A 24534-nucleotide genomic window follows, 5' to 3' on the forward strand; every position below is an offset into this window, starting at 1 on the left:
CATAATTAAAAAAACGTCCTCCTGTCCCCAGAGAACAGATAGAAACTCCCTTAGTATCCTCCAATGGCCCTCCAGGCTGAGGTGGAGCCACTGGACACAGTGAGAGGCCAGGTGCAGAAATCAATACAGATATCATTTTATAACTAAAAAATTGTGCGTTTTGATGAACAGCTGGCAGTTGTGAACCTTCCCATCCCACTTAATGCAGGAAATGCAAGTCTGGAACCCAGACATTTGGTATTTCTAACACCACATATAATGACTTCCTAAGACTGTGCTTGTACTAATCTCCTGCATTCAGGTACCAAATAAGGGCCCGAAGGTGGGCTCAATCCGTATTTGACTCTAGCTGGTCTTAGAGAGAACCAGTCCTCTTCTTCCATAGAAATGTTGTCATTGCTGTAGTTTGATTGAAATGCGTCTGAAAATCAGCATGTGGGACAGGAATCTTTTTTTTTATTAAAAAAGTAAACAAAGAAGAATTTTAATGAGCTGTTTTTTCTTTTTTTTTTTTTTTTTTGAATGCCCATGGGAAAATAAGGCTACTTCTCTACTAGTAAATTAATCAGCAACAAGACTGGTATTCTCTTGTCCAGAGGCCAGCTGGCACTCTGGCCACATCCCTACTAAACTTTCAGTACCTGGGCAGTACAAGTTCCCATGTCTGAGCATTGTACTGCTTAACTTATTAGTGTAGATAGAGCTCCAGTGGCCTTTCTTAGCAGAAAGAAATTATACTTTTCACAGAAACGCACAGACACCTCAACCTCAGCAAAACAGTCATTTGACAATCTGCTTCAAGCGCAAATTCACGGTGGAGTGAGGCAGAGAAGGGCTTCCAGGAAGGCCGAGGATGGAGGAGCCCGTCTTATGAGAAGAGAGTAAATAAATCTAGGATTTTTAACCTAGCAAAAGAAGGGCTTAGAAGGGGGAAGTTGACTGCTGTCTATGAAATGCAGCAGGGAAGAAGCACCAGGAAGAGAGGAGACGTGTTGCCGCTAAACTGGAAAATATTAAATGTAGGGACTGGTTGTGAATTGACTGAGAACAGAAACTGGAGGCAAGTTTCTGGCCACAGGAACTTCTCAGTTCTTACAGAGCTTCCAAGTACAACTGGGGAAGAAGCCCCAGTAAGCTTTGAAATGGAGGGGGAGGAATCACCAAGGGGTTATACATTATGGAGCCCCTGCAGATAGAGGACTGAAGTCAGATCCAGAGGCTGCTGTCAGTCTCATGTGATTATGAACCCATTCACAAGGTAACTTGTTTCTCCCATGGAGACCTGTGGAATTAAAGCACCGCCTGCGAGGCAGATGAATTACAAGCCTTCTCACCATAAGGTTGCACCAGGCTGTAGCTTCAGATCTCTGCAACTGTCTGTCCCATGGGGCCAGCACTCTGCATTGGCCTCAGCTCTCCACTGAAACCCAAAGCCTTGAGGCCTTATTGCATCCTTATTCTCTTCTCAGGCATGGCAGAATCTGATTGGCTTTTAGTTCACATCCTATTTGGAAACAAAGATGTGGGCCCACCACTCTCTCTGGTCCTTCCTAGAGAGACTTCCTGCAGGCTCATATGCACACATACAAAAACATACACACGCACACACACACACACACACACACACACACACACACACACACAGAGCTTACAGACACATACAGAGCATACAGAGGCATGTCAGCATGGCCACACAGCTTTTGGCTCAGTGCTGGCTTGCATTCCCCACTTTCCCCTGCAGTTGGGCTGTTAGCTGTGCGGACACGGTCACATCTGTTCCATTCAGTTCTCATCTGTCCTCTCTAGCACTCTGCAGAGAGCAGAGCTGGTTTGGGGTGATGGACTGCCACCGTTCTGACATGGTCAGGAGAGGTGCTGAAACGGACCTGGAGAGCCTGCAGACAACCATGCTCCCTCTGAAGAGTCTGTCTCGGGTGCCAGGTGTCCCAGGGTTACCATGGCTGGACTGATTGTGTCCCAATCCTTGCTCATCTATACCATGAGTGTCTCTGCCCTCCATGCCATGTGCAGTGTACAGGCAGGTATGAAGCTCTTTGCACTGACGAGGCAAGAAAATACAGTATCTTACAGAGTCTTATATTCTGCCAGACATGGAGGGAATCCTATGTGTTTGCTGCAGGTCCAAAGCCTGCTGACAACAGCTCGTTGCAGCAATATTTCTTCTTTTAATTTTATAGTCATCCTTTACACTTTGATCACTTCACAAAAGTCTTTTTTCTCCTCCTGAATTTCCTTTCTTTGGTGGAAGTGTGTTGCTACAGAGGATCCAGCTGGTGGTGCTGGGGTGAATGTCATTCTGTGATGATTTCTCTGGTAGGGGATGTCATGGGGGATAGATTATCTTCCTCCTCTTACTGTGTATGGGAGTAACCACATGGCATCTTGTGGCCACTGCTGACAGTGAGATCTAGGACATGCGTTGCTCCTAATTTAACTTCTAGGGCACACGGAAGACCTCTGGCCAGCTGGAGTTTCTATGTCAGTGTGTCCATGATCCACACCACAGGCAAAATTAATCTAGTGTACATTGGACTCAACAGAGCACGTTAAAAAGTGCAGCTTCTCAGCACTTCTTGGGCTTGCGTACAATTTAACCCCCAGTCCCTCACCTGCTGAGAGGGCTCTTCTCCACTAGAAGCTTCAGACTTGAAATAGCCAAATGGAGCTTGTGCCTGGAACAGCAGAGGCTGAGGGTCAAAGCCCAAAAGGAGGTAAAGGGGAAAGGGAAAGGGATTTTGCTCTGCTTTGTGGCTGATCTTTGAACCTCTACTTCAATTTCTGAGTACAATGAACCATACTGGAGCTGTGTCTGCCTCTTAGTTACTGCAGAGGTGGAGAAGGAGGAGAAGGGACTTTGCAAAGGAGCAAGCTAAGTGCATATACTGGGTTTGGATGCTATCCGTGGCTCTTGCAGGTCCTGTCTTCTTCACAAACATCTCTGGGCCATCTTGGTGTTGAGTTCTGCCCTGCCATCAAGACCACCTATGGGCTCCCTGTTTGCTCCTGTTCCCTCTACTCCTCTGAGGCCTCTTTGCACCCAGCTGTCAGATGGAGAGAGCCTTTGTGCTGCCCATTCCTCTTGCTCTTTCTTCCCCATCCTTCCCTCTTCTGCCCGCTTCAGCACAGTGAGAACCGGCGGGAGTTGATATTCATCTTGGTGACCCCAATGAGCTTGAGCGGTGTCGAGAGGCTGAAGGAGGTCATGAGCGGGAAGTCACAGAAAAGGTCGGAGAGCTCGTCTCTCTCCTCCAGCTCATATGTGGCATCATTGAGCATGCGCTGGTGCAGGTGGCAGGTCTGCTCAATTTTCAGCTTGTTGATGTCACTGCGAAGACGCATGAGCTGCCTCGCCAGCTGCTGGTCCTGCAGGCGCATTTCTGCCTGAAACACAAAATGGAGGGTGGGCAGGGAAGAGGATATGAGCAAAGGCACATCAACTGTAACCCCTATGATACTTCCAGCTGGAGCAGAGACTGCATCAAATCATGGGAAATGTAGCTCAGCTAGAGATGCTACCCTGTTGAACTTGGAAGAACTAGGAGGGGAGATGGGGAGGAGACAGATGTCTTCCAAGCCAGCGGTGTACCCCAGGCAAAACAGTGCTTGGGATGATGAAGTTTTAGGGTACACGCAGTCTGTGCCTGGTCAGATTTCCAGAAGCACTGGTTCTTATTTTCAGCTCCCTGCTATGAAGCTGAAACTAAAACCAGCCATGCCGAAATTGTTGGCTTGGGTAACAGTTAGCGCAGGCTTCAGAGCTCTTATTTCAACCTTAACCAAGTCCAAATTAATTTTGCTCATAAGGGAACAGCCACAATGAGAAGCGACAATTAGAGGTGGAAATGACCAATTAAAAGAGCCCCAGAGGCCTGATCCCCAAATACTTGGGCCAGGTTTCCAGCCTACATAAATCAGTGCAGCTCTGTGGGGTTGTGCTGTTTCATGACAGCTGGGAACGAGTCCCTTGCCATTCCCTAGTGGCTCATCTCACTGATTGGAAGTGGCTCTCAGGATGGACCTCCATGGTTTCCCACAGGAGAGAAAGTGGACTGTCCTGCAGGCTAATGAGCTAAGCATTTCAGAGGGTTTGTCCTCCCTTGGCACTTAACTTAGAAAGGTGGAAGATTCAGAAGCGATGAAAGGAAACAGCTCTTTTTTTTTTTTTTTTAAACCTGTAATTAAGCAGAAAATTTCTTGCCGCAGGATATTGGGGGTGGCGAGGAGGGAGGTGAACACTTTAGTGAGATTCACAGCAAGGATCAGCCTTTATCTGGATGAAATTAGTAGGCAGAGTTAGAATAGCAAATACTGAGAACACAATCCTCACTCCTCACCCCACATCCCTCCTCGTAAAAAAGCAAGAAACCACAAAAGCCACAAGGAAAAGAGAGTAGTGGGAGATAATCCAAGCAGCTCTTAGCAAACCCTGTGGCTTAAACCTCTCTGTAACTACTGCAGACTAGGGGGACCAAGACTGGGTGGAAAATAGTCCTCCTCTGCCCCAATGTGGTGTCGTGTCTCCATCACAGGACACAAACCAGCGGGAGAAGACAGTCCCTCATTACCATGACTTCTGGTTTTGATCAATGAGGCATTGCTGCTCTTCTGCCCCAGCACTGCGAGACATAGCGAGGGGAGGTCCTATATCCGAGCAGGCTCATGGCAAGTGAAGAAGCTGCACTAGCAGGGTGAAGTGCCTGGAGGGAGGCTTGACTCTGCTCCAGCTGTTCTCTGCGGGGCCAGAAAGCCCCTGAATGCCCTGCAATGCTGCGCTCGAGCCTGAGCTGAGAGCTGACATTAATAGAACAAAAGTTAATCCAAGCTGAGTTTTTCTCACTCCCAGTGCTGCAGCCACGAAGGCAGCAGGGATGAACTTGTCTGCATGCTCTAAGCCAGCCACTGGACTCCATCGTGGTTACCTGGAAAGGATTAAGCCACCTTTGCACAAATTTCAGAGAGAACTCCCCTCCTGCATTGTTGGCAGGATTGTGGCCATTTACCTTCTCTGAAAACTAACTATTGCCTTGTAGGCCTCATAACCCATGCCCCCTGCAGAGCAGGTTTTTCTCCTCCCACATGAGCTGCAATGAAAAAAATTTTGGTGACATTTTTTCCTGTTTCACAATGAATGCTGCGACTTGACATCTTATCAGGAAGGTGATCACAGCTGCTATTGAACTGGCCCTTGAACATTCTTTCTTGTCAGTTTATCAAGCTACAGAAATGTCGATAAACACTTGCATTAAAGGTTTTGAGGAATGTGGCATTATAAAAACAAGCTGAAAAGGATTTAAAAATGAAATAGGAGGTCATCGTGGAGAGGAAAGTGACGGAGATTTCTGTTTCTTCTCTGCAAGCCAGCTCTTCAAATTTTTGACCACTTCTTGCTTTCTGTGTGTTTCTAGGAAACCGTTTATCTCTTGTGCAAGCCTGAAGACAAAGCTGCTTGTGGTGTGGTAGCAGATTCTTCCTTTTACCCTCCAGGAGCTCACACCTCTGACCACCCTTCCTTTCCCCTTGTCTGACCTGCCAATCCTCGAGTTCCCCAAAGCAGCTCCTTTCACATCCAGTTGGCCAGCTGGCCCGCCTGTAAGACGAAAATAATGCTGCATTGTCCGCTGAGATGCAGGGAGCAAAATCACCCTCAGGGCCCATCTACATTGATCAAAAGAGACTATTTCCTTAGACACAGCTCTTTCTGAATGTGCCAAGGAATATCATGCTCTGGGGCTGAATGGGAAAGTAGGGGCGATGTGTCAGATGTGCAGCATGCTTGGACTGGCACGGGTAGCACTTTTCCAGAGAGATAAGGTCCCCTTCTTCCCTCCGTTGGGGCTGGGACTGGGACATTACTCTTTGGATGGTCTCCATTAAGGGGAGCTGCCTCTTTTCATCAGAGGAAAGAAAAGAGAGTGGGAGAGGCACAAAGCCCGGTAATGGCTGACTAAAGGATTATGCACACAATGAGGAGATGGCATGGGAGTTGAGGGCTGTCACCGCTTGGACCATTTGGGATCCCCCTCCGTTTGCTGAGAGCTCAGAAGTGCCTTGTGCAATGACAGCTCCTGGGGCGGAGGCATTTCCGTGCAGGCATAAAGGCCGGGGAACAGCCTCTCTTGCTCCTCCCACTGCCCCAAAGAGTTAGCTCGAGATGCAAAAACTCTGTCATCCCTCAGCGGACTTGCTCTTTCCAACCCTCCCAGTGTGCTGGAGTTGCGACAAGCGTGGCTAAGCTGATCTCTGGTTCACCTCTCCCACGAGGAGGCATATGCACCTGCCTGGAGGCCCTGCCCCTCTGCAAATCAGATCATGGGCATGCTGCAGCATCTTTACTGGGCAATCCCAAATTTCTTAGGCCCTGGGGTCATGACCTGACAGGGTTGCAGACCTGGACGGTCTCTGCATCTCTGTTTTACAAGGGCAGGAAGCTGCGCTGTGGCTATGCTGTATGGGACGTATGAGTCACCTTGTGTGAGAAGATGTCACTGGATGTAGACAGGATTGGGCAATCCAGAGGAAAGTGATGTGGTTTGTTCAAAACCACCCAGAACATTAGCAGAATTTGGGTCAGAACCCAGAAATCGTCACTCTCCTTTCCTTTTCCAGACACTCTTCAAGAGTGTTAGAAATATATAAGCCGTCAAGGCAGAGGACCAGACCATTGCTATAAATGATTAATGATCTCTTTTTAAAGTGAGCACTGTCAGGTCAGCAAAGATCCACAAAGCCTCCTGGAAAGAAATAATAGGATTATAGTGTCCACATCAAGGGAAGTCGTGGGCTTTCAGTTTAAACAGTTTATCCACAGGGCCACTCACCAAAGTGCAATTTGATGAACCTGTTCATCTGTGTGGGACAATGGCATGCTCACACGCGCTCTGTGAGATACCCCAGAGAAACTCACAGGGCACACCGCACAGAAGCCATGCACTTTACCTCCTTCGAGTCTTGCATGCCAAATGCAGGAACAGCTTCAGGTGGGTCCTGCTCACATAAGCAAGCTGCTGCTTTACGTACTCTGCATTCCCCCCCCAGCTCCAGCAGGCAAAGCTGCATGGTTAAAGAACTCATTGGGATTCACAAGCTGGTGGTTCAAGTGGTTTGAACTTGCTATGGCAGGAAGGGGAACCAAACCCAGGTCTCCTTTCTTCCTGGCAGAGGAGATACTGCAACCACTAGACCGAATCGCAAAGCTGGACCGCAGTGGCCTGACTGAGCAAGTCTTATGAACCTAGGAAGATTTTTCTGTTTTTAAAACATATTTAAAATAGAGGGAGAGAGAGAAAATTTTGGATGCATCCTTGCCTTTTTTCCAGTCCAGGTGGCTTAGCCCAAGTAGATGTAGCCCAGGATGTAGCCCAGACTTGTCTCCAGGTTTACCTTAACCGTGCACTATCATCTGTGTGGTCATAGACTGGAAAGTCTGAAAGTTCCCATTGCCATTGTTCATTCTCCCCTGTGCGTTGCTGTGGAGGGGGGACACAGCAGCAGAGAGGACCGCAGAGCGCAGAGGAGATGTGGAGCTCTTTGGGACCTCTTCCCAAGAGAAGCATCACACGGGCAGAGTCCCAACACAAGGTCCACGAAGCACAGGGTGGTGGCCTGTTGAGAAATAGCTGCTCCCAGGGGGCTAAGTCCTTTGTTTTATTTCCAAAGATCAAACAAAGCTTAAAGTAAAACAGGTGCTTTCCTAACCGAATGCAGCCCCCTTTGCTGGCTGCTTTATTAGGATCCAATATACCTCTTGTTGAATTCATTGGGAAGATTCCCAGGGACTTCAGTAGCACTCAAGTCTAGTCCTTAATCAGTCCAGTCAACTATACACACTGGTAAGGCCTTTCTAAATGACTGACCAACTGGACAGAGATGTTTGTGATTTCCAGGGAGAGAACATCAGACATCTGAATTTCTTTTAAAGAGTCTGTCCTGCACGCTGGCTCATATTATTCTGATTTTAGTTCCAAGTATCGGTGAATTCAGGAAGGCAAAAAATATTTTCTTCCTGGACTAAAGTCAGAACTGTCCGAAGACATACAAATTCACAGCGGGGTTCTGTTCTTTAACTGTTCGCTATTCATTTAGGAAGAAGAGGGCTTTGAGGGCTCATTTTTAGAACCGGTAAAAAATTGTCCTGACAAATTTCAAGAACCAAAAAGAAAACCCAATCTGGCCACTCTGATCCTTGAGTCTTTCACCACCTTTACTCTCTGTGGTGCTCCAGAGATCTCCCAGAAGGACTGCTCCTCCAAGCTGAGATCTGGCCATCCAGATGCTCTTCTAGTCCATACAGAGCACAGTTTCGAGGCTCTTGCTTATCCTGGCTGATGATGGCCTTATTTTCAGCACTGATGAAGAGTGGCCACATCTGACAGAGCAAAGGCAAACAAGAGGGCAAAGAAGAGACAGAAGGTGTTAGAGAAGGAAATGTTCCAACCCCTGAGCAGTTCAACACATGCTGAGTGTTGCAATTTGCTTGTACACCTACACAGAGCCTCTCAGGGAAAAAACAAGAGCAGGAATTTGCATGTCTGAATAAATCAGCTTTTCAAGGCCTGATTCTCAGCAGGTCCCAGCTGACACCACTGGCTGGAGCTCAGCAGGCTTATGTCAGTCCTATAAACCAGGGCCAGGCCTTAATGTGTAAGAAGTAGAATCGGGCCCTGGGAAAAGTCCTGTGGGGAGAAAGATCAAGAACAACAGATGCACAATAAGACCTTGGCTTTGTCCTTATCTTCACTTCAGCGTGTGAAGAGCCAGGACCTGGTCTGCTCTGGAGATGCTGAAGCAAATCCTTTGCAGCACTGGATAACCCATTTTGTGTGGACTGGGAGTAACAGGAAACTTTAATTTTAAAGCTGGACACTCCTGGACTACCTGGACTTGCTAGGTAGCTCACTAGTGCCGGTGCCCATCCTGCAGCATCGTGGCCAGCTGACAGTCTGGCCATACACTTACTGTTAACTTCACTTAGCCTCCAAAAGAGGGTGGTCCCATCCAGGCTGCCTGTAGGGAATGGTCCTCGGCGTGTGCAAACTCCTGAAGCTCTGTTTGGCAGGGTACTAACTGGCACAAGCCAAAACTGTACTTGGGCCACGCGAATGCGACAGCCCAGCCCACACCATGCTAGGGGCTGTGCTAGCAACGGAGCAGAGTGGGTGAGGGAGCTCCAGTGGTCACCTCCTGACACAGTTGTATTTCGTTCAGTATGGACATAGGCTGGTATCCTTGTTTCCTTAACTGAAATCTCCACATGCACTGGATTTTACAATTTCATTGGATAGGTGAATCCTACATACTCTAATTGACTTCTAATGAAGGACTGCACAGACTGGAGGATAATTCACCTCGCAGTGAAGGACAGCGTGGCAGACACAGTTATGTCCCAGCTCTGGCTACTGAGACTTTTTTGGATGCTATTGAGGAAGTTGTCCAAGATACTCAAGCTAGCTTCGTCTCTACTGGTAAACAGAGCCATAGGGTGGCACACGCTCTGGACCTTGGCCATCCACTATTTTATTTTGTTAGCCCAGTTGCTGGCATAGCTTTGACTTCAGCCAGCTAGCACTGACACAGACACCCTCCAAGCATAGTTTATGAGTTGGGCCAGGGGTCCCCAGCCAGATATCATTCCCAGCAGCAAGAGAACAGGCCTTGGCACTATTTATGCTGGTACAGATAATCTCTCTTCTGCTATGCTCTACAGCTACTTTTGCACCCGGTCACTTGGGGCAAGGCTGAGTTATATGAAGCTCCCATGTCTTTGGTGCCATACATTAAACCAGATCAGAAGGATTCATTGCCCGCTTTATAGGCTGGCTCAAGGGGTGGGGTGCTGGAGTCCTGCCTAGCCGCCCAGAGCATGGTGTTGCCTGAGGGACGCCGTCCTTTCTGGCCTTGGCTCCTGCTTTAATAGATGTAGGAACCCAGACATAACCAAATCCTGCTCCAAAGGCTTCCCATTTACTTTACTAGCATACTAATAGGGGTAAACGATGCAGGTTTCAACCCTGCAACGCTGCTGTGTTGCAGTGAATGGAAACCTGTTAATTTATTCCAACAGGATTTGGGTTTCACCCTTCAAACATAATGTAAAAATGCATCTTTGTTTTCCAGCATCCTGGGAAGTGACGGATGAGCCATGTTCTGACTGTCTGCTGGCAGCTGTTACCCAGCAATAGTGCCTCCAACATAGCTATTGGCTGTGTGGTCAGTTGTATGCTTGTTCTCTTTTGGGGGGAAATTGTTCTAAATTACATGAGTCACATCCAGATGCAGTGAAGACTGGTATAATTAAGAGACAGGAAAATGGGAAGTGAAGAACAACTAGGGCTTGCTTTGCCTTTTCTTTTTTTAAGTTTAAACTTTTAGTCTTCATCAGATGGTGGTTTATATACCACGCCCCAGTCTAAAGGGTAGAATCAGACTCCAAGAAAATTTATACTTCCATCATGGGCAGAATCCCAAAGAACAAACCAAACCCATTTAAATCTGGGGCTCTGAGAAGGGAAATCTGCTCCTTACTGCCTTTGGGGATCTTGAGACTTGACTTTTGCATCAAGTGCACTGTGAATTTAAGATTACATTACAGATGCAAGCATGGACCCCAGTCTGGGTCTGACACCAGGAGCTGATATTCTCCACAGCACTGAGTGATTTTAGGAGATTAGCTCAGAACTTATTGCAGTAGCCCTGGCTTCCTGAAAGTACTGCATTCACCTCTGACATAAATGATCCTGAGAAAACATCTCAATCACCAAAAAGTATGACATGCAGAATCACTTCTGTAAATAAGTTCTCAAGAGATCAATCTGCTGGGCTAATAGAGCATCAGCAGCAAAAAGCTGATGAATAAATATTCTTTGGAGTGAAGGTTACAGAGACTTTTTGCAAAATTGTTATTCACTAGTTTGCGTGAGAAGTTTTCCTCAAAGACTTCCAGTCTTATCAAAAGCAAAACATTTGCACAGGAACCTGTTCACAAGTGTATCTGAACCACATGCATTCTCCCAGTCCTGAAGGACCCTCAGTGTTGCAAATATCACTGCTGTCAGAACAGCTGCAAATAGTGGTGGGAGTCACAGGTGAACATCCAACCAGGCAACAGAAACAAAGTCACATTACATCGCTTGCACCCAGTTCCCAGTCACGTGGGCCATATAATACAGATTTTTCACTACAATAAGGAAGAAGGGTCACTAATTAGTGGGGGGGGGGCTTATAACACATGCTCTTAGACCCTGAGAAAACCACTCGGTTTCTCTGCTTGCACCTACACTTGTGAAGAGCACCAGGGCTCAATAGACAATGAGCCTATAAGAGTTGACTGAAGAGGGTCTGAGATAAGGCTCTACTATCATACATACAGCAGAGGAAGGAATAATTATTCATTACTTATTACACTGTCACAGCACAAGGACCCCACAACAGTTTCAAACAAAAGGAAATACTAGGTCCCACAGTCCAGAAATGAACTGGGGGTAGCAGGTTACCACAGAATGTTAGAGAGCTCAGACAGACATGAGTTTAAAAAAAGGGAGGGGGATTATTAGGGAAACACTTGAACGTTAGATCCTTACAGATGCTCTGCCAAGCACCTTTCCCTTCTCTGGGCTGCTCCTGTTCCTGCTCCTGCCAGCCACAGAAAAAGCAATGACTAAATGTTGCATTTTCACCTGGGGCTGAAGACAAGCTGAAAGAGCACTATCTAACAGGAACAGAAAGCCACTTACCAGTTCCTTCCTGAGCCAAGTCAAAGCTTCATCGATGCTCTCAAAACCTCCTATTTTCCCTGAGGTAAGAGTCACCTTGTCCTCGGAAGAGGTCCCATTGAGCTGTAGCTGCACCTTCCTTAGAGGGACAGTCTCCTCTGTGGCCTTTTTGGCCTCGTTCACCTCTTCCTCTCCAGCCGGCTGAGGGCTTTTCCATGCCTGCTCCTCCACCTTTGCCTTCCACTCCAAGTAGGATGGGCGCCTGGTTTCCAGTCTCAGCTTCTCTGTCAATGCCTTGAGACTCCTCAGGTGATCATCGGGAGGAACAGCACCTCCCGAGCTGGTATCCGTGCTCTCTGATGCCTCTTCTATTTGGATTTTAGGGAGAGACATCCTCTCTGGGAGTCAAACAGCATAGAGGTGGGCTACAAAGGGCAAGACCTGGGGTGGGAAACCCTCAGAGCCAGGCCTGCTTGCCTCCACTGCCGTGGCGTGCCAGACACAGCCCCTTGGAGGACAGCCACATCAACAGGGTCTCCCTTTCAGGCACTGCACTGGCCCTGGATGAACACCTAGAACAAAGGCAGAGAGTTGATTTCGATGGTGAGATCCAAAAAGGAGTGAGAAGGGAGAGACAGCTCTTCCTACAAGCAGGCTGGATTGGAGGGAGTGATGGCTTTGGAAAAGGCACAGTGCTAGGCTGTTCTTTGAGAGTGTTACCTCACCTCAGCTATTTGACTGCTTTTTGGGCAGGAACAGACAGGTTTTAGCTCTTAGTGATGCTCTGGTTGCCTATATCTCCAATCAAGGGAGATGGTCATGGTCAAGGGGCCATGAAAGGGCTGCCAAGGAGGCCAGGACACATTCACATGACCTTCTGGGGCTAAATCAGATAAACCAATGTCCTCTGGAGCCAGCAATGTCTGGTCCTGGGGGCTGGGGGATTTCCTTGTCTCTATGTACCATTCTGATGATTTTCTGGTTGGCAATTTCTTCAGAAAGGGAAAACACAGGCAGATGAAATAAGACTTAATTCAAATGTCTCCCAAGAGTTAGAGCCAAAAGGAGAGCTGGGAAAAGTGGGTTAACTCATGTTAACTCCTAAACTGTTCTGGAGGAGCGTTTGGAAAAATGCTAGCTGGCCTCGGTCACAGCCATGCTGGGTCCATGCTGACAGCCCAACACGGCAGACCATCAGCTTCCAGTGCCCAGTGTCTTGGTACTGCTTAATTCACCAGGGCAGGTGTATCCAAGGGGCTTTTCTCGCTCATTCGCCTGGACACACATGCCTCCTGACAGGCGTAGCCCTTACACCGCATGGGTTTCTGAGCATGGCAGGATGCTTGAAAATACCTTGAAAGTGGAGTGACACTCAGGACCTAGGAGTTTTCATCCCAGCTTTTCCTCTGGACATCGCATGTGGACTCAAAGAAACTGCGTCCACACTCTGCACCGCAGTTTCCCTCTCTGCAGAGCTGGGCTAATGATACCTGCTTCCACGGCACCCTATGAGACAGAGGACTCAAGCAGCTCTGCAGGAGCTAGGCAGACCAGCTTCTGCATTAATTCAATGGTAGGATCAGATAAGAGACTTTCACAAGGTCATATGTTCATCTATGGCTGAGCTAGGAATAGATCTCGTCCACACGTAGAATGCAAAACAAATACTTTCTGCCTGCCTGGTAGTACGCCCAGAAAGATCAGCCGGGATGTATAGAGTTTTCTAGCTGGATGCACTAAAACAGAGTAGTATGAGTTACTCAGCCATTCTTTTCCCTGCTATTTACGCCCACAAGGACGCACGTAACTCTGAAACCCAGACCATAATTATGCCTCTCAAACCTTCTCACTACGAAGATTCAATTTAAAATAAACACTAACTGAAAACAAGATTTATCCCACAATTGTATGCAGGCACATGAGCTGAATGAGTAGTTGATAATATACACACAGACAGTCTGGGGGTGGAGAATTAGTCATGTTGCAGTCTTGTTCCTGCTCCTATTGATGTTAATGAGAGCTTCACGGGGAGCAGGAGCAAACCCAGACACTATATCAGATTGAAGCTCACAATTCTCACTTCTGGAGCAGCAATCTCTTTTCTGTTGAGAAAAGATGGTATGGAAGTTAAGGCAGAGCAATGGCTTTTCAGAGAGTCTGACCATATACCAGCTCCTGAAATGATGCTCTGCAGGGCTGAAGGCATGTCAATGAATTTCACTTGCCTAGACGTTCAACAGGATATTTCTAGCCTGCCAAAATCAATAAAGTGAAACACCTGCAGATTTTAAAGGCTTTGCCTCTGAGTTTTTGTTCCTTCCATTGAGATGGAAATTGTCAGGAGCTGCTGAATACAGCAGCCCGATAGAGGTGAGGTTGCCGCAGCTCCACGTCAGGCTGCTGAATTTGGCAGCCCCAACAGAGATAATATTTCTATTGGAAGGCTGAATTTTCTGAGTTCCACCAGTACAGTGCAGATCCTCCACAGCCATTTTTTGTCTTGTGTCTTCTGTATGTATAAAAGCCTCAAAGTAGAAAAAGTTCTTGCTATTTGTGCCCTGGGTATAGCTCAGGTTAGCATTTATGGCATGGGGCCCTGAAAGCACCCCAGCAGTTGGGAGCATTCCCTCTGCTGCAACCCTGCTCTGAGCAGTGCGCTTCCCCTCCCTGTCCTTGCCTTGCTAGAGCTGCTGATGGATTTGATATTTCTGCTCTGAAGTGGCACCCTTCCAACCCATCTTTCACCTCCTCCCAGGTGCAACATGAAACTTTCCCTTCACTCTGTGTAGAGGTTCTCCCTAAATAGGGATGTCTGTTCCCCAGCCTGTCCAAACTCAAAAACAACAGAAGGGAGCTGCCTCTAATTTCCTATCAATACCTTGAACTTGGGTCAAAGATCTACTGTAGAAAGAGATCTGAAAGCAGTAAGCGTGTGAAAAATGTCTGTGTGTGAGACTGTAATACAAACCTGTTTGCTGCCTGAGAGCTACCTAATTCATGGGAATAAATGTGGCTTCTCGCTCAAATCAACAGTATTCTCCTAGACTCCCTACCCCAGGCTCAGTGTTTTCCTAGTCCAGCCTAAGCAAGGGAATTTAAGCGATTAACCCTTGATTTGTCTTAATTAGTCTTCACTAGTCAATGTCAGTGGGTTTATGACGTGCCTACTTAAGTGCAACAAGACGTTGGCACCCAAATGGTGAGGGCCAGCCCATCTCTACCCAGTACATTTGCCCATGGGTTCCCCCTTTCCTTGCATGAAACCTATACATCCTGAAGGCATAGGACATGCAAGTTTGGGTAAGGGAGTCAACAAAAACCCTTCAGTTTCTTTGTCGGGTTAGCCTTCCTTCAGAAGAGCAAGCTTAGCTGCTCTACCCTGCAGGCTGTGGGATCGTTAAGGTGCAATGCAAAGGGAGCAGCAGAAGCACACAGCCAGGTGGGGAAATAACAGGGCTCTCAAACCAGACTGGGTGTGAAGTCCCACCATGCCAAGACTGACTGAGTCGAAATGCCCTTTGCATTGCGCCCTTTGCATTTGCGCCTTTGCAGGCCCAGGCCAGGTGCACTTTTTGCAGTTCATGGAGAGGCCTCTGCTCTAAGAAGCGAGACGCAGCAGCACAATTTGCCACCACACCTTCACACTGCAGCCATTCCTCCATCCCTGAAGCAGATGCAGCAGACCTGTCACCATCACACACTCGCATACATCACTGCCTGTGCATTAAAGCAGGGGTCAGGAGAGCCATGCTGAACATCCCCTTGTAAAGCAGGTGTGATGGGGGAAGTACTACAAGGCAGGAGGAAGTTGAATGGGCTAGAAGAAAAGCTTGGCTTTATCTTCACTGATGATAGATAATAATACAATTCAGATGCTGTTCTTCACAGTCAAAAGGGAGATTGCACAAAATGATGCTATGCACAGCCTTTTGTGCTGCAGGGGCTGTATATGTCTGAAAAGTTGTATAAGTCTGTACCTTCCTATGAGCCCTCTGCATCCTTGTCAACTTTGAACATAAGCTTTTCAGGAAGCAGCATTGTTTGCTGGGTGCTGGGCTGGAGCAGCACAGTCACAACCTGTTAAATTCAAACAAGGCTAAGGGCACTCGGCAGTCTGGAGGTTCACATATTGGATAGCAAGCAGTCTAGAAGAGGAAAGAAAAAAAGGAGGAAGAAACACTCAGGATCAAGGCTGGAGGAAAAAAGCAGAATAAAACAGCTAGCCAAGACAGAAGTGCAGAGAGAAAATTATTCCTCTCCCTTCACTATTCCTAATGGATATCAGCTTATTCTAACACCATTTCTTTCTGCAAAAGAGCAGCAGTGATTTTAAGAGTTCCTATTATTCTGCTCATCTATTCTTCGAGAAGAAAAAAGAGCCTCAGTATGTAACAAAGACCATCCTGAGGGAATTTCTTTTGACAGCTGAAGGGGTGCCTGTGTAGCCCATGGATGACACTTACCCCAGAATGTGATAAACAGGGTAGTGGTCATAGTCTGGCCTATTAATGACCTTCAAAAAAACACTTTAGCCCCTCCTATGCCTCAATTTCCCTCTCACTAAATGGGCAGTTCATGCAGCTGGCCTTTGGAAAAAAACTCTGAGGATCTTCAGAGACTAACAGAAACCAACCTCCTGTGTTTTCAGGTGTCTCCATCTCATCTGGGTGTCTACGCTCCAAGTATAATCAGTGCAGAGATATCCCGTATTATCCATGGAGTCTGGGACATGGTTCATCTGATAGTCTGCAGGCATTTACTACAGGGTTTGCATTTGTGTTGCCTCATGGGCCGTGCAGACACCCCTTGATCCTACAAATGGAAAACCTAAAGTAAACTGCACCTGCTCACAACATCCTCTAGCTCTTCAGGTTCTTCCACGTTTGTGGGGCAGGTTAAGGGGACCAACTGGGATGGAGACATCTGACGACCTTCAGCCTCAGGTCCTTTTGAGTGAGGAAGACCCTGCGGCTGAAACAGCAGCCCAAAGAAATAATGAGGTGGAGCCGAGAGATGGGGGACTGGCACGGTGCAGTGTGTGTATGCCTAGTGTGGCGAGAGTAGAGTTTGCCTTCCTTCCAGAAGCCTAAGAGATGGGGATAGTGGAGATGGCTGACTCTTGTGGGGTAACAGAGTAGGGAATAATCAGGTACCTGGATATACTCTCCAGCAGCAGCAGGTGAACAACTGGTGATTCAACTCCCTTTTCACAAGCAAGAGTGGCCAGTCCAGGTGCACATTTGACTTAGAGGTATAAAGAGGGGACAGCGACGGGTATTCAGCCTATCTCCTTCTCCCCGGCGCTGCCTTACTGCTTAACCAGTGCTGGCTTGGCTGCACAAGCATCATGCCGAGGGCAGCTGGGAGCCAGGACCCTGCAGGTCTGCAGCAGGTTGGCAGAGGGCAGGGAGGAGGAGACGCCTTTGCAAGGGGGTTGCCATAGCAATGGAGTAGGGAGGGCTCCAGATCCACCACTGCCTCCTCGGCTGCTGCACACAGCGAGGTGGGGCTCCAGAGCATCCTCCGGGCAGCAGCAATGCCGAGGCCCTGGGGACCTGAACAAGGTAAGGAGATAGCCAGGCCAGGCCCACACATCGGGTCTCTGGAGCCGGTGGCTTCCATGCAAGGATGCTGCTTTTGAATAGTTCCTTTCCCCACACCAAAATGACCTCCCTGAGGAGGTGAGCGGTTACGCAGTGTGGACTCTGGTGCGTTTAGGGCTACTCGATCCATTTCTGTAGCACCTGAAATATGCTCCTGCAGAAAACTGATCTGGTTCCCAAATGCCCTTCTTGCTTGTCCTTAAGTGACTTTCAGCCTCCCTCCCCACAAAAGGAGACGATGCCAGAAAAACTGGTCACTCCAGGAGCCTGATCCTGAAGCCAGGACTCCTTCCAGAACAGAAGCCCCTGATGAAATCATTGCCCTCAGGATCAGATGCTCTCAGCCTGGTCAGCACAGCACAGGGACGGGACAGACAGGGATGCTCATGGCATCAGCTGTGGGCAGCCAAATCCTGAATCCAACTTGGAGTTTGGTCTTGCCTTCACCTGCCCAGGGAAGCAGGTGCCCAGGGAAGTGCCCTTGCTAAGCACTCATGCTGAGGAGAGTGCCCTCATATTCGTGTTGTCCCCTTCCCATCATCCATCATGTTCCCAAACCTCACTTGGGAAGGACATTTTGGAGGTCTCCACCAACAAACTGCCTAGGCCTGATCCCCCTGTGCCAGCAGAGGGAGGACTGGGAACCTTCTGGCAGGGATGAGGATCCAGGGGGAAGCCAATGAGGGGTATGCGGGAGCAAGGGGGGCTGTGGAAGATCATGGGAGAGTCCTCTGCTCAGCACTGGTGCCTGCTGGCCTGTCTCTGGCCACCTCTGAGCCATCTTCAGCTGCATTTGAGCCTTGGCCCTTCTTCTAGGGGCAAGACAAACACACCTAAGTCAGGCCCCGTAAGCATGAGTAAAGTGAAATGCAGGTTCTGATCTAGCGACTCTGCCTTCAGGCCTCCTTGAGGGCTACTAGGCTAGCTGTGTCCCTTCACAAATAGACAGACCTGACTTCCAGCCTCATACATTAAAAAAGCCCAGGGGGAGACCCGAGTGCTGTCTCTCTGTGTCCGTGCAGTGCAGTTTTGGTGCAAGCCAACTAACACTAACCCAAATAAGCAGGTTGAATGTAGGCACCCTGCTCAGGAGAGTGAGAGAATTTCTTGCTACCGACCCAGTCAGCAACACTATTTAGCCGGGGCCAGACCACGGCAGGGACCGTGCTAACATTTGGGTAGTAGAGCTGACCAAATGCCCATGCCCAAGTCCTGGCAGTGTTGTATTTACTAGTATTAGACATATGTAGAGACAGCTTCCAAACTGACCTTAAGTGGCCTCGCTGTGAGCTGAGTTTCCGTCCCTGTGTTGATCCACAATGTGAGGCCCTGGGGCTGGTTTTATGAGGTGGTTACATCATAGCCCTGAGTGTTGAGACACTGATAAAGCACCTAATTTAATGGGATCCTGAGTGCAGCTGGCTATTGCTGTAAATCTATTGTCATGAATAAAACCCAAGGACCTCCCAGACAACTCAGATGCTAAGGTGAGCAGCGGGGACACACTTCTAGGTTGCACCATTCCCAGATTCACGGGGACGAGGGGGAAGAAGTGGGGCTTTCCATTCATGTATGACCTGTAGTAGGTGAGGCTACCCCCTGCCCAGCACTTCTTTCTGCCCATACTGCCCCTGGAAAAAACACAAAAACCCAACCAACGCAAGGAAGAGAGCAGGGGTGAGCAGTGGGGGGACTGCATCCAGTCTATCTGACTGACGAGAAGCACAGCGGAGGTGCGAAGAGGCATCGGGAGGAAGGTGAGGGGACTGTCCCTGTCCTGCAGACACAGTCTGCAGCTGTGACACCCCTCCTCAACCCTGCTGAAGTGGACAACGGTCCATGGCCACACTGGCATTGCGCCGTGCAGCCCCTGTTCTCCCCAAGAGCCTGGGGAGGCAGAGCAGGCTGCGAATGCAGAGAGGCCCCGAGGACAAAAAAGGCAGAGTTTGCTCAAGCAGCTCTCAGAGCACGTGTCCTGTCCCCTCAAGGGTCAGAGACCACCCTGGGCCAGACCTAGGCACACGCAGGCCCTGTGACTCCAGATGCTGACGGCAGCAGCGATTAGTTTGTGCTCCTTGCCCTAAGTTATTTTTTCCACACTGGTCTCAATCCTCAGTGATAGTGTCAGAACCTGATTCGATAAATATATCTGTCCCTTCCTGCCTAGCTACAGCTGATCCCTGCCGCCTCTGCCACACAAAACCCGAGCAGGCTCCATCAAGGAAACAGACTGAGATTGGTGTCTGCTTCTGATGGACCCTGACAGCTTCACTTTCACACTCGTCCAGCTCTCCTCAGTCAGCAGATTTCCAGCAGTCGGATGGAAATCCAGACTGAAGATGACCCAGGCACTGCCAGATTTTTGGCATTCCTACAAGGCAGTCCTCCAGCGAGTGGGAAACGTTGGCAAACTGGGAGATATCGCAGCAGCTGGGGATTCTGCCCAGCCTTTGTCTACGAAGAGAGGGGCAGCACTGACTCTCAGCCCATCGTCCGAAAAAAGGGATAATTATCTTAAGAGGAAAGCAATTAAACAGCAGCAGAACTGGCCAGTTGACACCTTCTTGGTGAAGAGACCCTATCCATGCTAGCCATCTTCTGGCAAGGCCGGTTGAAGCACAGCAAGAGTCAGGGACTGGGAGCAGGGGTTGCTTTTCCGTACGCTGCCCCAGGGTCCCAGCAGGTCTTGGGAGCTAATCGTGTAGAGGGCAGGCCTAACCTGCCCCCCAAAATGCCCCTGAAGGACCTGTGATTTGTCAGAGCCACTTCCTTCCCCTCTTTTCCCTGCTGCCACCCCAAACGTAGCTGTGTTTTACCAGCGGAAAGAGCAGGCAGAGCAGGCAGTCAGACCTCTGTACCAGTGCCACCAGGGTAATTCAAAGGGCTGTGACTCCTTGGGAATGAGCCAGATTAGGCTGAGAAATGCTCTCTTCCCAGGAGACTGCCACATGGAGTTATTTTTCCCTAAATGCAGCATGAAAGGCAGCAGGCTGAAGGGTATATTTTAGGAGAAAAATACTTTCTGGCTTTGCTAGGCTTCATTCTGCCAGCGCTGAGCCCCCTCAAGCCCATGCAGCATCAGGGGCCAGTGCCCACTTGAGGCCCCCAGGCTTCAAGTTAAAGTGATCAGGGGACGGGGGTCAGCCCCCTGGCGATCCCCTAATCCCCTTTACACGCTCCCTGTCCCATCCAATTACTCGCTTTAGCAGCTGCCCGGGTGCTAATCGTCCAAGCACTGTACTCAGACCTGCCTTCTCCCAGGTGCTTGCAATGCTGATGTGACTTACGCTTTTTTATTACTTATTTTATCCAATACGAGCTACTAGCAAGCAGACCCCCAATCCCTCCCCCTGCAAAAGGCCAAATTACTATGAGGCTGATTTGTTCTTTCTGCAGTGCCTCTCTGCTAGATTTTGCAAACACCTAATGGCTGCGGAGCTGTTACAAGCCCAGAGCACGGGAGAAGCCAGATTCCTCCCTTTTTGTTTTTTTTTTTTTTTGTGTCGTACAGATCCTCCTGAAGAGGTAACATTGCAATGGGCATTTGAAAGTGGAGGAGATCTGAAACGCAAATAAAAGCGACAGGACCAGCATGTCGAAATGACGGCTGGTAGGGAGGAGACCCACAACAGCCAGAATGAGCTCGTTCCCCCTGAAAAGTGGCAAATCCATAAGATACTGGGAATGAGCAGACAAAGCTGTGGTAATGTGGCACCAGCCAGACACAGCTGCCCTCGTTGGAAAAAGACACTGGGTTTTCATTTGTTTCACGCCCCCCCCCCCACCCCCCGCAACAAGGTACCTAACGCAGAAAAGCTCAGAAGGGCAGAACAGTGCCGAATACTACTGGGAGCATCACAGAAAAATAGGGAGAGGTCTCCTTAGCCCTGCGCCAGTGGGAACTGTGGGAGAGGTGTCCCCGTCTGGATTCGAAAGGGTGCGGGCTGAACGGTGTGCTTTTGTGCAAGTGCAATGTCTCGTGCAAGGGGGGGTGCGTTGCACAAGGTGCACTGGCTGGGGTTGCACAAGTGTGTGCACAGGGAGGGGTGTGGGCTGACAGTGTTATTTTAGTAATCAGCCCCAAGCTGTTATAAAGGGCTCTGAAGAAGTTCTGGATGTTTTGGTTTTTTTTTTCCCCCTCAGTGCTAGCATGAGCTGCAAGGGCCAGACCTGAGCGGGTGGAAACCTGCTCTGCTCAAACACACAGTGCCTGTTTCAAAAATTGAAGGCAGCTACGCCCTGCAAGGCCACCATGCTTTATCCCATTATGTCTGCTTTGAACAAGCCAATGAACCCTTCTAGGGCTCCCGCTCATCTTGGAGAGGGGGCAGAGGGAGCAACAGGTGAATGTCCCCAACCAGGGCCAGACTCTGCCTCGTTACACCCCAGCTAGTGCAGAAAAATTCCCCTGAAGGTGGTGAGGTAGCCCTACACCTCTCAGCTGAGAGCACTGCCAGGGAGATCACATCCTGCCCAGATTCCCAGCCCGTCCCCATCAGCGGTATGCCACAGTGTGGGACATCTTGAGGGAAGGCAGGAGATTGTGACTAGGAGGACAATGAAACCCCCAGCCCTAACGCATAGGAAGAGGCATGGCCAAGCCCGGTACTGAACTTCGCAGGGCAGGGGGTCCCCATCGCCTCCATCCAGGTGCTCCCCAGGGACCAGGTCCTTCCTGCTACCAGTTTCCACTAGACTAGAAAAGCTTGGTGTCCCTCCCCTGCCGAGATGGCTCTCAGACAGCTCTCGTCCTGGATTCACCCACGCGTCCCCACTAGGCTGTGCTTCACCCCAGACCCAGCATGGCTGAGCCAATGCGAGAAACAAACTTACCGGGGACCGAGTCACAGGGAATATTCCACGGACATCTTGACTCGCTGCTTCGTCTTCGAGTCTCCAACTTGGTATTTGCAAAGCAGTGTCACCAGTGCCTCCAGGAGACTGTCTCATCCTTGTCTCTGTCTCGCTTCAGAAATCTCTCTGTGTGTGTTTTTTTATTTAAGAGACTTTTTTTTTCCCCCAGCGGTTGCGTCAGGCCTGTTGCCTGGAGACAAGCGAGCTATTCCAGTTTGAGCTTTTCAGTCCAGATTTCCTGTCTCTCTTTCATTCATGCCATCAAGCCCTGAACCTACCTCCCACCAAGCAATAACCCTGAAGAGACCTGAAAGGGAGGAGCCGTGCAGCCTGGGTCCTAAACATCCTCCGACTCAGCTGCCTTGCGGGATCCCGAGGAGGGAGAAAGGGTAGAGATGCCCTCACCACCGTGACTACCCAGGCTGAGGGGGTGCTCTCCACCGACATCGATGGCAGGGACTCAAAGGCTCACTGGAGGTGCCCCCAGAGTGCCGAGAAATCCATGGCTTTTGTAGGAAAGGCTCCTCCCGGAGTGAGCTGAGCTAGCATCCATGCGGCTGTCCCTGCTGCACGCAATGGATAGTTGTGAGCTGTTCTCCGAAAAAAAAGCGCAGGGACCTCTGGCACCGGGGAGAGCTTTTGGCTAATGTTTTACAGACACTACAGCTCGCCAAAAGGTCAGCGTTTGCATGCAGGGCAGGGAGCGATGGGGGTGTTTTTGCAAGGATGGATGAGCATCTCCAGCAAGGTGTTCAAAGCTCTGGGCTGGCAGGTGAGTATCAAGGGGTAGCCAGGGAGAAGCCAGCCTGTCAAAATAGTGTCAAGTGTTTTCACGCATGGAAAGCAGCCTTTGACTGTCTTTTGGAAAGTGCCTGTTGCTCCCACATCTCCCCAGGGTGGCTAGAAACCATTTTGGCTGCTTCTGAGGAGGGACCAATACAGCCACATGTCCCAGCAGGTTGCTGACTATGGGCCCTACTTCTAACCCCCACTCTCAGGGGTTAGAGTGGGTTTCATCCCTTTATCACAGGCTAAAGATTAACCCCTTGAAGCCTGGGGATGGCTCTCAAAATCAGCGCATACATCAGTCCCCAAGTGTGGTTAGTGCACATCTAGCGTACTGAGTCTCAGGGCAACTGGTTGTACTTGTGAACTGAGTGGTGCCAAGGGTTAAATGTTGGCTATCAGTCCTTCCACACCCATTTCCACATTAAGCTTTTGTGAGAGATGATACCCATATACTGCCTCCTTTTTTTAACGCACCCTTTCTCCTGCCTAAATTGTCCCTCCTCTCCTCCATGGGCAGCAGAGAGAGATTTCCAACCTTCTGAGTTCAGGATCTCAACAAGGGCCTTGCAACACCCTGTGGAGGGCCAGGATTTCCAAAGCCACCTGGAACAGGAGAGACCTCCTTTCAAATGGCAGCAAGACTGGTGGTTTCCCAGAGCACCCCAGTGATGTGGAGACTTTGTACAGCACCTAGCTCAGCAGGAAATGGGCGGCCTGAGAGATGCAGGAATGCAAAGTTAGAAGAATGAAGAGTAGTGTTTACAGTCGTTCATATTTCTGATGCAAATGTGTTTTTTTTTTCCGCTTGGACAGCACCCTTTTTGTGGGGGGGGGGGAAAAAAAAAAGAGTCCATCAAAGGACTACTAAGATGATTAAGGGACCGGAGCATCTTTTCTATGAGGAGAGGCTGAAAGAGCTGGGCCTGCTCAGCCTGGAGAAGAGAAGGCTCAGGGGGATCTGATCAATGTGTGTAAGTATCTGAAGGGAGGGTGTCGAGAGGATGGGGCCAGACTCTTCTCCGTGATGCCCAGTGACAGGACAAGAGGTAACAGGCACAAACTGCAACACAGGAAGTTCTGTCTGAACATGAGGAAAAACGTCTTTCCAGTGAGAGTGACCGAGCACTGGCACAGGTTGTCCAGAGAGGTGGTGGAGTCTCTTTCCCTGGAGATATTCAAAACCCGTCTGGATGTGATCCTGGGAAATATGCTCTAGAGGACCTTGCCTGAGCAGGGGGGGTTGGACTAGACGATCTCCAGAGGTCCCTTCCAACCTCAACCATTCTGTGATTCTATGATTCTGTGAAATTTCAGATATTCATATGCAAACTCATTCTGCTGATTAGCTCTCAGAAAGCTGTGTTGCAGGCAGTTGTCTGAAGGCTTTCACCTGCCCTTCCCAGGGCTAGTGGTGGTTAAGATGGAATAAGGAGATGGAAGAGCTGTTCCTTCATATTAAAACCTTCTAATGCAGACCTATAGCTGCATTTAAGCTCTTAATGGTAAGTGCATGGTTCAGCATTTCCTGCGACATCTCATCAAACCACAGACTGGGTCCA

The 24534-nt window shown here is 49.2% G+C and overlaps 1 protein-coding gene across 2 annotated transcripts; it reads right to left on the reverse strand.

Annotated features, from left to right (window-relative positions):
• Positions 1–436: 436 nt before the first annotated feature.
• On the reverse strand, positions 437–22763 carry FAM167A (family with sequence similarity 167 member A). 2 transcript variants are annotated; one of them, XR_011139957.1, is made up of 4 exons: positions 22166–22280; positions 11751–12301; positions 7327–8386; positions 437–3402 (listed from the first exon to the last, which is right to left on the reverse strand). XR_011139957.1 is itself a non-coding variant. In XM_009666919.2 (3 exons), the coding sequence occupies exons 2-3, from the start codon at positions 12120–12122 to the stop codon at positions 3139–3141; spliced, it is 636 nt and encodes a 211-aa protein (XP_009665214.2). In that variant the 5' UTR covers positions 12123–12301; positions 22166–22763; the 3' UTR covers positions 437–3138. The 2 variants fall into 2 exon arrangements, 1 of the variants encoding a protein (XP_009665214.2); XM_009666919.2 differs by lacking the exon at positions 7327–8386 and having other exon boundaries at positions 22166–22763.
• Positions 22764–24534: the final 1771 nt, after the last annotated feature.

This window comes from Struthio camelus, chromosome 3, assembly GCF_040807025.1.
Source record: "Struthio camelus isolate bStrCam1 chromosome 3, bStrCam1.hap1, whole genome shotgun sequence".
Taxonomy (NCBI): domain Eukaryota; kingdom Metazoa; phylum Chordata; class Aves; order Struthioniformes; family Struthionidae; genus Struthio; species Struthio camelus.